This window comes from the organism of the source record quoted next, unplaced genomic scaffold (assembly GCF_019419815.1).
Source record: "Pyrus x bretschneideri cultivar Hongxiangsu unplaced genomic scaffold, Pyrus_bretschneideri_v1 Contig33, whole genome shotgun sequence".
Taxonomy (NCBI): Eukaryota; Viridiplantae; Streptophyta; class Magnoliopsida; order Rosales; family Rosaceae; genus Pyrus; species Pyrus x bretschneideri.
Genome location: NW_025999646.1, coordinates 4,552,782 through 4,566,285, shown reverse-complemented (window position 1 = coordinate 4,566,285; position 13,504 = coordinate 4,552,782). Strand labels below are relative to the sequence as shown.

The 13,504-nt window shown below is 35.4% G+C and overlaps 2 protein-coding genes across 2 annotated transcripts; one reads left to right on the top strand and one right to left on the bottom strand.

The window, feature by feature from the left end:
* Positions 1 to 5,172: 5,172 nt before the first annotated feature.
* Positions 5,173 to 6,421, bottom strand: LOC103948229 (E3 ubiquitin-protein ligase APD1). Its single transcript, XM_048590997.1, has 2 exons — positions 6,260 to 6,421; positions 5,173 to 6,140 (listed from the first exon to the last, which is right to left on the bottom strand). Exon 2 carries the CDS (start codon positions 6,081 to 6,083, stop codon positions 5,430 to 5,432), a length of 654 nt encoding a protein of 217 aa, XP_048446954.1. The 5' UTR covers positions 6,084 to 6,140; positions 6,260 to 6,421; the 3' UTR covers positions 5,173 to 5,429.
* A 3,833-nt stretch (positions 6,422 to 10,254) lies between these two features.
* Positions 10,255 to 13,413, top strand: LOC103948228 (plastid-lipid-associated protein, chloroplastic). Its single transcript, XM_009359230.3, has 3 exons — positions 10,255 to 10,759; positions 12,101 to 12,296; positions 12,856 to 13,413. Exons 1-3 carry the CDS (start codon positions 10,320 to 10,322, stop codon positions 13,165 to 13,167), a joined length of 948 nt encoding a protein of 315 aa, XP_009357505.2. The 5' UTR covers positions 10,255 to 10,319; the 3' UTR covers positions 13,168 to 13,413.
* The last annotated feature ends 91 nt before the right edge of the window (positions 13,414 to 13,504 follow it).

Sequence of the window (13,504 nt, the reverse complement as noted above, 5' to 3'; positions counted from 1 at the left end):
TATCGTGCTACGGTGGTGGAGCGAGCTCGAGAAGTCGTCCCGCCCGGGCCAGGATGTGACAATTTGGTATCAGAGCCTAACCCTGGCCGTGGTGTGCCGACGAGGACGTCGGGCCCCTAAGGGGGGTGGATTGTGACATCCCACATCGCCCAGGGGTGATCCTTATATGTATATCTCATCCCTACCTAGCACGAGGCCTTTTAGGAGCTCACTGGCTTTGGGTTCCATGGGAACTCCGAAGTTAAGCGAGTAGCGCGCGAGAGCATTCCCAGGATGGGTGACCCATCGGGAAGTTCTCGTGTGAGTTCCCAAAAACAAAACCGTGAGGGCGTGGTTGGGGCCCAAAGCTGACAATATCGTGCTACGGTGGTGGAGCGGGCTCGGGAAGTCGTCCCGCCCGAGCCGGGATGTGACAAAATATATGTTATTTGCTCATCATAAATTTACATATTGGTAGATTAATTAGTATACCATGTTTGATCATAAATGTAGTCCTGTGCATATATATATATATATATATATATATTGAGCTTGTGGTAGTACTATATACATTTGAACGTATATATGTATATATATGTGTGTGTTAGGGGTAATAATATGCAATAAATTATTTGTTCATTGTAATTAAGGTGAGTAATAATATTTATTGATTTATTTTGAATATTGTGGTACAAGTTGTAAATATTTTGTATTAATAGGTCAATTACTTTCCTACATGGCAATCACTTTTAAATTTGGGTTGTATTTGGATGTTTATAATTAGGTGGATTTTTATATAGGAAATAAGAGTTACAGGGGTCTATATCTAAATAACTCAAAAGAAAATTAAACAAACTTAAACGCAGAAGTAAAGTGGGACATCAAAACATGATTTAGAAGGCACGTTAAATCAAAAGGAAAACTAATGAAAATGGCTTGAAAACTTTAAGTTTTAACGATAAGGACAAAATAAAGGGTAAAGTGAATAGTACCAGAATTTACTTTTTTAGTGTAAAAATGTGGTTTTTCGTTAAAGTGAATAGTATCGAAAGCTTTTCATTAAAGTTTCCTAAATCAAATAACTTTCAAAGGCAATGTGAAACTTGAGAACAGTTTCAAAGGATAACACATTAGTTAAGCCTTAAGAATATGAATCATCCCAGAAATGTGTTCCAAACCTGCACGACTGCATGCAACGCCAAATATAAAAAAGTTTGGTCTTATTGATTTGTCATTTTAGTCGTTTAGTTCAAACATATGCTAATTAAGCTTAGTGACGCACACGTAAGTAAAAAAGTGTAGAACTTAGATATATATATTGATCAAGCTCAGAATTCATGCATTTTCCATTAAGGGATCAGAGCAAAGTACATGCATATACAACTGGAACATGATCCCTCTTCATATATCTATATAAGTGACCCTCAATTTGTTGGTTTTTGGATCGATCGTTCCAAATTCCATGTATTTTCTCTGTTGGCTTTACGTATATTGGCTAATTTCGATGAAGACATCATGCGTGCATGCATGCATTTACTCAAATTGATAGAAAACTTTAGTAAATTCATATAATACACAATAACATCGCATGATTAGTTTAACATTATCAATTTGGCATCTCAGTTTCGTATTATTTAGGAAAAATTAGTATCCGGTCCCTAGTTACTAATGTTCATTGATTAAAATCTTATTAGTTTTTAGATTTTGATCCAAGTCTCTAGCATTAATGTAATAATGAATTTACATGTCAGTTGCATAATTTTTTAAAATAAAAATTAATAATTGATATAGGATTTTAATACTCACACCTTTGTTAAACTCCTAACTAATTTTTAATCCAAAACATTTCCAAAATAAATAAAAAAATAGAATAAGTTTGTACCCATTAGTCTTTTTAAAAAATGTTTTCAATTTTTTTATCTTATATGTACCCATTCATATAATTTTTTCAAGTTTTTAATCTTAAAATGTACCCATTCTTAAATATACCAATTTGTTATATGTAAAATGTACCATTTTTTTTATATAAAATCTATTCAATTTTTTTCTAATCCATTTTTAAATTTACATGGATACATTTTTTTTCTTTGATTTGGAAAATGTATCTGTGTCAAGTTTTATCGAAGAAATTTACTAATATTATTAAGCCTAATATTTTTTTTTTTTTTTTGTGGTTTTGAAGAATGTACCTATGCTTTGGTACAATAATTTTTGGGAATTGTTATTAGCACTCCAAAAATCTCATTCTACACTCCAAACTTTCTATAGTAGGAAAGAAAAATAAACTTGTGAGGAGTGTAGAATGAGATTTTTGAAGTGCCAATAACATTTCTCTAATTTTTTTTGTTGATTTTGATGAATGTACCCATGTTTATATACACACACAAAATAGTATAATTTATATTTTAATATTTTTAATCCCACAAATTATAAGTTTTTATTTAAAATCTCATTAACATAAAAAACTATAAATTTCAATTTTTAATTAAAAAATATAGTAACATAAATAAAAATAAATTATCACATTAATTTTAGAGACTTATATCAAAAATTGAAAATCAACAAGATTTTAGTTAAATAATATTGATTGATAAGGACTGCATTCAAAATCTCTCTATTACTTATTATTTAGCCATATTTAACAGATGACGTAAGATATCAATTGATTTGTACGTAAAAAGTCATACTTAACGTTGTCGAACTGTATTACTTATAATTATTTCTGGCAATTAATCTCAACTTTCTTTCACCGTACATATGGAAAGTTGCTGGTGCACAAGAAATCATTTAGAAAATAAAATCATTTTCTGGTAAAGCTGAGTCGGTCACGGAGCCTGGGTACCACTCCAATCACATCCCATTATACTGCAGGTATGGGTTTTAAAAAGAACAATCTATTTCGTTCGGGCCAGTACCACTGGGTTGGCATGACACGTTACTCTATATATTTGCATCCTCCAATTATTATCATCCGCATATTATTGAATTAGGTTTATTTTTAGCTACATTCTTAGAAGTCGATTTCAATCTTATGTTAGTTCTTGAAATTCAAAAGTCGTCATTTTATTTCTTGGAATTCAATTTTGATCCCTCTTTGTTTCTTAAAACTAAAAACTCGCCACTTGACATTTTAAAACTCAAAATTTGCGCTACATTGCTTTGTTTTCATTCTTTTCTAGTATTTGTCCATTACTCAAACCAACGTCTCATGCGTGGCAACATGTTATTTTGGATCCCATCTATAATACCAATTTACTAAGAACCCCACGTGTGAAAATCATGTACTCAATAAACGGCTTATGATTTTTTTTTTTTAACAAAATATATTATTTACATTAAGGGATTGAGAGTGAGTTAAGCCTCACAATAAGCTAGCAATATTATGATTCAAGTTTACTTTTAATAAAAATCAAATATAAAATCTCTCATTAATAAATAAATAAAATATCACTATACCGTAATACTAATTATCAATTTCTATACTTTTTAGGATTGCTCGTATAAGATCTCTGATGTGATGAGGTAATATATCAATCGATCAGTGCACATAATAAAGTGGACCCTCCCTGAAGAGATTCTTTCTTCTTTGTTCGTGGAAGAATTTGACCGGGTTGCTCATTCGGTCATGTGATTGAGAATTTGGATAAGTCATAAATGGGGTCCATCCCGCATGCAATGTTATGGGCGACTAGATTCATATTTGATTATCATTTCGAACACAAAAGAAGAAGAAAAGATTCATATCACAAGATTGTGATCAAATTTGTTTTGCCATGTAAAGTTGTCTACCCATATTATGATACATGCGTAAGTTAATAAAATCATGTGATAATGTGATTATTGTACTAAAACAAAAACAATGAAAAAAAGAAGATAATCCATCGCCAAAAAAACAAGGGAGTTTTGTGTTTTTTTATAAAAATTCAAAAATATACAACAAAACTTGGATTCTTTTTTCATGTGAGAAAATAGGTTGAACGCAAGATAGCTAGATAGCATTGTGTCGTACAAGTCATTCTCTATATTCGTTTACTATATACACGTATATACATGAAAATGATCCCCATTTTTTATATGAAAACTGTATACATGAATCTTTTGATACTTAGATGCCATGCAGATTGATATATCATAAGTTTACTTATATTCTTTACTTTGGTCAAAAATATATTTTCCTTTAAATAAATATAATTAATAAAAGGGCATCTCTTTCGAATTGCTAGATCCAAATTCCGTGATGCTATTCATACGTGATTTAGGTCTGTAAATTACTATTGCACATCAGAGTATTTGATTAATTTGGAGACAACATCGCGTTGAACTTCTTAATAATGATTTGATGGTAGTTTGAAATTTTCAAGGCTTTCTCAAATGCACGCCAGAAGTATACACATTTAAGCTACACGTGAGAACAAGAGTTGTTATGTTGTTTGTTCTAACAAAATTCAATGACCCTTGTTCTCATCCGTAACTTAAATATGCACTTTTAATGTGTACGGAAAAAAAAAAAACCCGTTGAATCCCCAGCGGTAAATTAGAAGATGATAGAACCGAAGGACCTAGGGCCAACTTTGTGCAACATTGGACGTTTTTGTATGGGCTTGGAAAAAATAACACATTATCTTAAGCCCACATAAATGGATTCGCACAACCACCAATTTCTGCCCACCAACTTATAAGTTGATGGTAGTTGTGGTTGGTCCAACCCACCCCAAATGTTCTTCAAGATTCCACTTGAAACACAAACAAAAGCCAACGTTTCAAGCTTATTTTTTAACGACAAATTTAAAAGATGACAGTTGCTTTTGTTTTAACAAAAGCTTCCTTGTACATGTGCCTCCAAAGAAATCAAACGTATTTATCTGACAATTAGCTTCTTCAGTCAAAGGTCGGGTCAATATTATATATTTTACGAGAACAATGCATTTACATTTCTGGTACCATTGTGACGATATTTTAAGATAATAATGCATTGCGACATAGAAAAAAAATTATGTGACTTTAAATTAAATGTACAAGTGATACTGTACTTAGTCATATAAAGTGTATTGGTCGAAACTCAGACTTATTACAAAATGACTATGCTAACATTTATTATTACTTAAGAAAATTAAACGCATGTATAATTGTTTTGGCAACGTGAGATACCAATGCCTTCACAAAAAACATAACTCCAAAATAATAGAAAAAAAATTACCATAAAAATGTACACAAAATGCACATTGTACCTTTCAAGTTGCAGAAAAATAGAGTCACGGAAACACTAATTAAATTCAAGAACCCCCATATTACATGTGAAAAAATTGAATTGGATTTTCCAGTCATTGAAAATTCCACCATCAAAGTTTCAACAATGCACCAATCTCGAGGCATCTTCCCACAAACAATCACATCCAATATTTTCTGGTTTTTTGTTTTTTCTTCGATTATCCAATCAAATCGGACGATCATTAGAATATATCAAGGATCTCGAGGATCGAACGGTTGCAGAGGGGACAGGAACCTCGATTCAACCACACCTCCCTCGAACACACCCTGCAAAATGTGTGCCCACATGGGATGAAAGCCGCGCCTTTTTTCCTTGCCATGCACACGCAGCACATCGAATCATTCCCTATCCCTCCCTCCGCTGCTTTTTCACTGTCCGCCGTCGCGCCACCGCCAAACGAGTCGCAGCCGTCCATCTCCGTCTCCTCAAGCAGCCTCATCAGCGACACTCTCATCGGCGTTCCCGGTGCCGTTGTTCCCGTCCTTGCATTATCCGCGGGACCCACCGACCCCTCTGCCTCCGTATCCTGCGGATCCCGGAACTGTCGCTCGGCTGCCAGAGCGGCAGCTAAATTCATACCCGACCCGTTCGAAACCGGAGCAACGCAATCCGGATTCCAAATATTAACCGATTCAGCCTGGCGCACAGTTATAACCACTCGTTCTTGTGGCGGAAGATTTTGCGGTTCTTGATCTTCCTCATCCTCTCTGGCGCCAATCGCCGCCGTCCGTCCGAAGCCCCAGGTGGCCCCACAGCATCCGAACCCGTTCAGTCTCAGCCGTTGCTTGAAGCTCCGCCTGCCCAAAACCCCCCTCGCTCCACCCGCGTCGTCCATTTGCTCTCTCAGAACCTCGAGGACCGTCCTCGCCGCCCTCTCCCGCCGCACCGCTTCCTGCAATAACAGACTGAGTTGACTCATTCTTCTTTAACGATTCAAAACCCACCCCAAAAACCCAAAAAAAATAAAAACAAAGATTCAGAGAGAGAATTGTTGCTTGGGAAAAAACGTACAGATTGGGATTAAATGGAGGGGTCCAAGTCCGACTCTGTCCATGGATAACCCGTGAGCGTCTTCAAGAAACAGAATAAAAGCACTTGTGAGAAAATCAGCACTGCCAAATAGGCTTCAGGGGGATTCTGAAAACTGGGTTATGTAAAATGCGAGCTGAGCGCCAGCTCTGCCGTTGAAAAAAGGGATTTTGGGGTTTGAAAAAAAGCAAGAAAAAGGGACAAAATAGAAGAACGAGAAGAAGAAGGAAAGAGGGCAAAAATGATGGCTTCTAGAGAAAGCAATGTTTGGGAATTTTAAAGTATAAAAATTTATGTTCGTTTTGTTTTCGGATACAGAAAATTGTTGGTTAGTTGTATTTCTTTTTCGGGTAGTTTAGTTGGGTTTGGGGTGTTGTTCTTTGTACGCTGGTGGTGGTCGTCGCCGGCGAAGAATAAAGTCAATAGTCCTGTAAGCCGGCGCGTCACTCGATGCTCTCTGCCAAGTGGCACTACCTTCTATCATGCTTTAAATTTTAAAAAAATTAATGAAAAGAACTTGAACGATGAAAATAAAATAAAAAGTAAAATGAATAGTATCAGAATTAATTTTTTAATGTAAAAATATGATTTTTTTTCTTAAAATGAACAGTACTAGAAACTTTTTGTCAAAGTTCCCTTAATTTTTTTGTTTTTGTTTTTGTTGAGTAATACACACGACAATTTTTATTTTCATATAAGAACAATTTAAAGCAAAATTCATATACCCTTTTTATTTTAAAAATGAGGATAACTGGTGGCAAATTACGGTTATCCATCAATTATGGGGGCTGAAAGACTCACAAAGACATTTCACCCTCTCATTGGCCAAGGTCGAGCAGACTCACCAGCTTGGAGCCTCAAACCCGAAACCTTCCTTTTTTTGATATTTTAGGAGCCAAAATTTGTGCCCTCACCAGGCTATTTGCTATGGTTAGCACAATTCATATGCATAGTGCCTTCGTAAAGTTTCATAGCCACAAATCAAAATCTTGTTAATGCTCAAATACGTAAACGTACCAAATTAAGCACAAAGGGGAAATTAAGTTCAACCCAACTCATATGTATTTCTATAAAATCCCTCTAAAATCGGAAGGCGGCTTATGTGAAGTTGGAGAGATTTTTTAATGTGCATGACATATGGGATGAAACACAACATATTATTATATAATTATAAGATTTTTTTTCTTCTACTTATACAATGATATGTGGTATTCTGTTATGTGTTCTAACCATAATAAAAAAGTCTTTCCTAAAGTTGGTGTGAGTTCAATCATTATTTGATATGTGTAATGATGTGACTAAAAAAAGTTTGTCCCTCTACCAATAAAGCTCTTGCATTGATTGCGCTCAAAAGACACAGATGCAATTGAGAACAACTTTGCAATGCAAAGCACAGCTGATTAATTAGTAAGTCAAAATAATAATGCTGATTAACCTCAATGCATAAAAGGGAGAAAATCCTTCCAAAGGCTAATGTAATAGTGTGATTGATAATTTAATAACGTGATTTCGCAACGTAGCAGGGCTCATGCGACTCTGCATTGCTTTGATTTCGTTGGTTGTGTAGCATAAGTGGTTCTGTGAAGAAATTGAGGTTTTTTCATAAAATCATTTAATAATATAAAGAATAATTCAACTACATATAAACACATGCAAGATTCATTTTTTCATTAATATGAGATTCATTCTCAACATCTTGCTCGAACTCGATTACCATCTTATAATTATAAGGATTAGGGGCATTGACTGTGTTCTTAATTTAATTAATCCTAGTGATTTAATTTGTAATTTCAGTGGTAAATATTCGCTGGCAACCATGATTGCTGAAATCCTCATTATTTAATTAACAATTTTGCACGAAATTCATTTTCTACCAATAATATATTCGGTCTTTTGATATGCATGCAATGCCCTTCATATTTTTCTATTACAAGGCAAACCACATTTACATATGATATATATATGAGCGACTAAGAAAAAAAATTTTCAATGATTCATGAATGATGTTGGTACATACATACATTGCATGCTGAAGCAACGACGAAGTCAATTAAAGTTTTTAAATATGTCAACATATATCAACATATATTGAAGCAATATGATGAGTGTTATGAAGAGAATTTGTCGAGTGTTCTCGACGTAACCTGCAGAGTTTTGTCGAGATATGACTAACATGTATTACATCAAACACTTGCGAAACACAAAAAGGATCCATACCAAGTATTCAAAGGATCATCGAAAAAACTTCGCATGTATATTTTCTGAACAACTTTTAAACATGAAGATGTCATAGTGACGGTTTTTATTTTTAATGCTAAACATCACTATTGCTTGATTTTTCGGCCTAATCAGATAAAAAAAAAATTCATGTTTGCAACTCCAATCCAAAAAATTTCATGAATGAATATCAATTCAATTTCCGAATTCCATACTCCCAATTCGGATTACCTTCAGAAATGTCAAACTTGTGCCTGCAAATATCCCTTTAAATTTTCTTAAATAATGTTATAGCCCATAAGTTCTAAGCCCACCCAAGCTTTCATCTTTGCCTTTTCCCCAGTCCAGGAAAACCCGAAAGCCCGCTTCCAAGGCCCAAATCCACCCAAATTTATCTTTACAGAAACTAAGGGGCAATTTATTCAAAGCTGAACAAGATAAAGAGATTTTGGGGAACTTGGTTGGTTGGTTTTGTCATGGTTTACAAGAAAATTGTATGACTCCAACAGTATTAAGTTACTAACCTCTTTTGAATAAACATTTGGGTGTGACCGTGTAATCGGGAATCTATTCTCGTATATCTATTTGACTCATAATTTAAGAAAGTAAAACGTAAATACATATACGAATTTCAACTCACAACAAGAAGTCAATTCAAAATTTTTGACGTATCTTGAAATCAGTTGGGCTTTTATGTAATCAACAACAATATGTGAGTACATTCATGAAAATGAAAATGAAACTTAAAACATCACACATCTGACGGTCCATATTCCATCGAGTAAATCTGACAATATAATACCCTAAGCCATGAAATATTTTCCTATAAAAAGGAAGAAAAAGAACGTGAAGACATGAGCTCCTCACACTCATTAAGTTCTCACATCAAGCATAAGGCTTAAAACTGACCAAACAAGATGGTAGAGTGAAAACCAAAAAAACTATAGCTTACGAAAATCGTATAAAAACGACGACGTCCCCTATGGCTCTCCCATATTCCCATAATGTGATTTGTCGTTTAAGTACAACTTTGAAACGTGTCATTAATTTTGTTGTTTGTTTTATTCGTCGACATAAATTTGTCCCATTAATTTTGCAGTTGTGGACAGGATCCATGTGTACTTCTCCCACATGATTTTGGGAGTGTAAGTACCATTTTGCCCTTCCCATCCTATCTCAAAACATAGTAATTCTGAGTGGCAATATGCAAATTCATTTTGTTTTTACATACGACAAAGTAGTTCAGAAAATTAACAGATATTAGACACTACGCGTAATTTTTTATTTAAATTAGCAAGTTTGAGTGAAATTCTAAGCAATATCCAGTTGTCCTCCTACTTTTCATGTGCCTTTCTGTTTTGTATAGTCACGGTTAAGTTACGTCAACATTTTATATTATATTTTTATAGAGATAATAAGATAAAAAAATAGTAATATAAAATATTGACGTGACTTATCCGTAACTATACAAACAGAAAAGTACGAGAAATGAGAGGGCCTTCAATCAATATATGCCGTTGGAATAGTATTATTAACGCAAAAAAAGAACAAGAGTAAATTATTTATTTATGGTATAAAAAATAAAAAAAATAAAAAAATAAAAAGGGGAGGAGGAAGAAAAAGAGAGGACACAATCATTTATAACATAATCGAGTCGAGGACATAATTGGGTTTTCACATAGAATTGGCTTCAACTCCCTCCCTATTTCGAGCCCTGCTCATCAATTTTCCCAAGTTCGGTGGTTGAAACAAGAAAAGCCAGAAGCATTTCTTCACTCTCCCTGCTTTTCACAAAAATCTCAGCTCAAGAAAAAAGCACCCAAACATGTCCTTCGTCTCGCAGCTAACCCTAAACCCTCTATTGCTAAACCCGCCACGCCACCGTCTCACCTCCAAGCCTTGCCTTCTCCTTGCGCGAAACTCTGTCGGGATCGCCGCTGCCAAATCCACCAACAAATTCAACTTGATCGTCGGGGCCCGACCATCGACCCGGGTCCGATCGGCGAACGATGCCGAGAGGGAGGTCGAGTCGAGCGGGGATGTAAATGTGGCCGTGGAGGAGAAGCCGGCTGAGCCGGAGCCAGCGGAGATCAGTCGGCTGAAGAAGGCTTTGGTGGACTCGTTTTATGGGACTGACCGTGGGCTGAGCGCCACCAGCGAGACCCGGGCCGAGATTGTGGAGCTTATTACCCAGTTGGAGGCCAAAAACCCGACTCCGGCTCCGACCGAGGCCTTGCCTCTCCTCAATGGCAAATGGATTCTAGCGTAAGTAGCTCCAACTGCGCCTATTTATTTGTCACTACAATTTAGTGATATTATACTCTACTTACAGCCCAGTAATTGTGTTAATCAAAATTCATAGATGTGACTTAAATAAAAAAATTCAACACATAGAGTAAACCATTCATAAAAAGTAAGTAAATAAAAATTTTATTCGTCTTCGCAGATTGACAGATACTATTGAGTACAAGATGGTCTAAATCATTTAACGAAGTTGTTACATAAAGGTAGAGGTTTTTGAAACACCTCTAAAAAAAATATTATGATTATTAAGAACTTAACGGGATTTACCCCCTCTTTCCTTGTCTGATTTGAGGGGATCCCGTTGAATTCTTATGCATTCATGTCTACAACTCAGTTCATCTGATTATTACAGGGATGGACTTAATTCGGAATATGAACCATAAAAGAAAATACCGATTAAACCGATCACACGAATACTGGCTACAGTACCTATTATGCAAAGAGGAATCCTAATAAATATAGTGTATAAATTTACTATAGCTGAAGTATACTTTATTCTCGCGAATTACTGTATTTATCCGAGTGATCCACAACCGATGAAAATCTCTCTTTTGTCTACCTCTATCCCGATGATCCGAAACCTAAGCTCTTATTTTCTGTTGAGTAATAGTACGGGTAAGTCTTGAATGTGCCCCTTGAAAGGTTGATGCAAATAAACAAATTTTTGTTCTACGTCTTCAAGCTATATACCCTCATTTAATTTTGGTCATTGAATAAATGAAACTTTGATGAATGACTAATTGATTTCCTTTCTTTAGTTATACCCTTCTCGTATCCTAGACTATTTAATAGTACTTATTAAAATATATTTACATAATAAGTACTATTTATTCTCTACTTTATATAGTTTAGTAAATAATTCGTATTGTTAAGCTCCTTAGAGTGGCCGTAATTGAAGATAAGATGAGAGAAAATCTGTTAAAATGGTTTAGATACGTGAACTAAAGACTTACAGATGCTCCGGTTAGAAGATGTGAATGTGAGAAGGAGACTCAATGCAAAAGGGGGAGAGGAAGACCTATGAACTTTGAAAGAGATTGTAAGAAAAGATATGAAGTAGAGCTAATGGAAGACTTGGCATAGAACTGAACGCAGTGCTGTTCTACGATTCATACAGCGGACCGCACTTAGTCTGATAAGGCTTGATTGTTGTATGTTGTAAGCTCCTTAGTATGGCAGTGTGGCCACTATTTTGCACGGTCCTTGCGCGGTTTAGAGTAGTTTTAAATATCGTATTGTTAAAAAAAAAAAAAAATTTGTTGACTTAAATTCAGTGATTCAGTTAGCCAATTTGTTTTATAGGTACACTTCATTTGCGGGTCTGTTTCCGTTGTTGTCAAGAGGGACGCTTCCATTGGTGAAGGTTGAAGACATATCTCAGACAATTGACTCTGATAATTTCACCGTACAAAACTCTGTCCAATTTGCTGGACCGCTGGCTACCACTTCCATCAGCACCAACGCGACATTTGAAGTCCGAAGCCCCAAGCGCGTCCAGGTTTGGTTAATTCATTCCCTTTTCATTGCTTAGTGTATGTATGAACTTGATTTGATTAATTTCTTTGATGTGGTTTGGGCGAAGTTTTACTTCACTTTGAGTATTTCATTTGTGGCCAAGTACTTTCGTAGATACTAATTGTTACAATTCAAAGATGGTTTGCTTAAATACCTCATTTGTTTAAGAAATTAGCACGCGAGCGGCACACGTGAGATGTTTTTACAACTCCCCGAACCCCAAGTTTATTTGCACATGTATCGCTCACGTGCTATTTTATTGATGGAACTAAGCTTTTTGTAGCAATTAGTAAACTGAAGAACCGTAATAGAAATTCACCCAAAGTATATGGTGGTTGCATGATCCAACCCTTTTGTGTCCAAGTGTGCCCCTTTTTGTTCAAGTGTTTATATCCTCTTGAAAGCTAGCTAGCCCATTAAATTTGAAAGAACAAACATAATTCAATTTAGGGTTCATTGGAACGTTGGAAACTATTTATGAAAGTGTTGGTTTAGTTGATTCGGCCGTAAATGAATTTTGTTCGATTACTTTGTTGATTCAGATTAAGTTTGAAGAAGGCGTAATTGGCACCCCACAACTAACAGACTCGCTGGTGATACCCGAAAATGTTGAGTTTCTAGGACAAAAAATCGAACTCGCACCCTTCAAAGGTTTGCTCAATTCTGTTCAAGATACTGCTTCATCTGTTGTAAAGACCATCTCCAGTCGACCCCCTTTTAAGTTCTCCATCTCAAGTAATGCCCAGTCGTGGTTGCTAACCACGTACCTCGATGGAGAGCTCCGGATTAGCAGGGGAGACAACGGCAGCGTGTTCGTGCTAATCAAGGAAGGCAGCCCCCTCTTGACTCCCTGAACAAAACTCACTTTAGCAGCGTTTATGGTGTGATATATATATATATATATATATATATATATATATATATGTATGTATGTATAACGTATGTACTTGTTCAAGGACATGAGATGTAATTTTCTACAGTGAATGAATGAAACTCAATATGCTTGAGAAACAATGTTGTGCATAGCAGAATTCTGCACATAAAATTCGAATCTCCTCTCTGTAATTTAGAATTTAAATGAGATTTGACCATTTTTTCAATTACAATATATATAAACATATTTAATAAGAGAAGGGATTTTTATTTTTAGAAAAATAGGGATTATTTATGGGACACACTCTGCGACGAACT